The following is a 1,187-nucleotide window of genomic DNA, read 5'->3' as shown; positions in this document are numbered from 1 at the left end:
TGCTGAAGGCAGCTTCCAGTGTTGGGCGAACCTTGAGAAGGATGACTAAACCACCTCCAGCGTAGCCTTAAGATCTGTTTCACATCAAACTCTTTCTTGCCGGACACTGACATCGTTACGCGAGGAAAGACAAAAAGCCTTCTCTCACAGAAAGGAAACGGAGCCTTTGTTATCTCTTGTTTCACTGCCTGTTCTGTAGAACTAACAAAAGCACAAGTGCTGAGAGAGAGAGAGCAGTCTTTTTTGTGTTCTCTCCCCTCCCCCGCTGCCTATGGTACACTGAATACTTCTAGCCTTCTAGCTGAAGCAGAGAGCTGCAGCTAACAGTGTAGGTGGGAACCCATACTGACAGGATGATGAGGTCAGACCTTAAACAAGTAAATCAGCTTAGCACAGGAAAGCAGCAACCACAACACACTCCAGCTGCTAGATTCGCAGGCTCTTAGCCCTCCCGCCTGGACTTGCAAATATCTAACCCAGCTTCTCCGCTAACCGGAGCTGCAGCTCAAAATCCAGGCAAGGGAGCAAAGGCAAAGTGTTTAAAGTCACTTCCTCCTAGACTCTCTCCATCGCCCCTCCCCCTGGTAGATTCATTTCTTGGTAGCCCACTTCTAAAAATGTGCCGCTTTGTCCTAGGAGAATTTTTGACAGAGGAATTCATTATAATCTATTTTGGGATTCTTATGGAAATTTTGAAAGTGATTCATTAAGGGAAAAGCATCTTGTCACCAGTCCTCTTATGCAGGTTTATAGTTATTATTTACAAAGCTCATCTAAAAATATGAAAACCTGAGCAATTTCAGAGAAAGAAAGTATGTTGCTTACCCACACACTTGGACAACACACACAGATGCACGTACATATACACACACACGCAAACACACACACAACACCAGTAGGGGATGGAGAAATTATATTTTAAGGCTCCATATGAAAAAAAGGGCAGTGCTTTTCTAAGCCGGATGGGTTAAAAGAGATTCTTCTCTCCAGTGACCAAAGCTTGAAAATGGATAGTCCATTCTGGCTCCATGCCCGTACAAACACTTCCTTATCGTGCCCTTTACTTTCACAGGCACTGTTAAAGGTTTATTTTCTTTGTTTGAAAGTCCTTATGAAAGGATGCTACAAGGCATGTTTTGAATTAAATCCAAATCACCACACTGTTCAGTAATAACTGTGCCCAAGGT

At 43.6% G+C, this 1,187-nt stretch overlaps 1 protein-coding gene across 1 annotated transcript in view; it reads right to left on the bottom strand.

Annotated features, from left to right (window-relative positions):
* The window catches only part of KLHL4 (kelch like family member 4), a 108,210-nt gene extending 107,859 nt beyond the window's left edge, over positions 1-351 (bottom strand). The window contains exon 1 of the mRNA XM_006167016.3: positions 5-351. Coding sequence (XP_006167078.1) covers positions 5-113 — 109 coding nt within the window. The 5' untranslated portion in view covers positions 114-351. The remainder of the gene's footprint in view (positions 1-4) is intronic.
* Between the last annotated feature and the right edge of the window lie 836 nt (positions 352-1,187).

Source organism: Tupaia chinensis, unplaced genomic scaffold, assembly GCF_000334495.1.
Source record: "Tupaia chinensis unplaced genomic scaffold, TupChi_1.0 Scaffold144426_1, whole genome shotgun sequence".
In the NCBI taxonomy this organism is placed as follows: Eukaryota; Metazoa; Chordata; class Mammalia; order Scandentia; family Tupaiidae; genus Tupaia; species Tupaia belangeri.
This window is presented reverse-complemented; position numbering and strand designations above follow the sequence as displayed.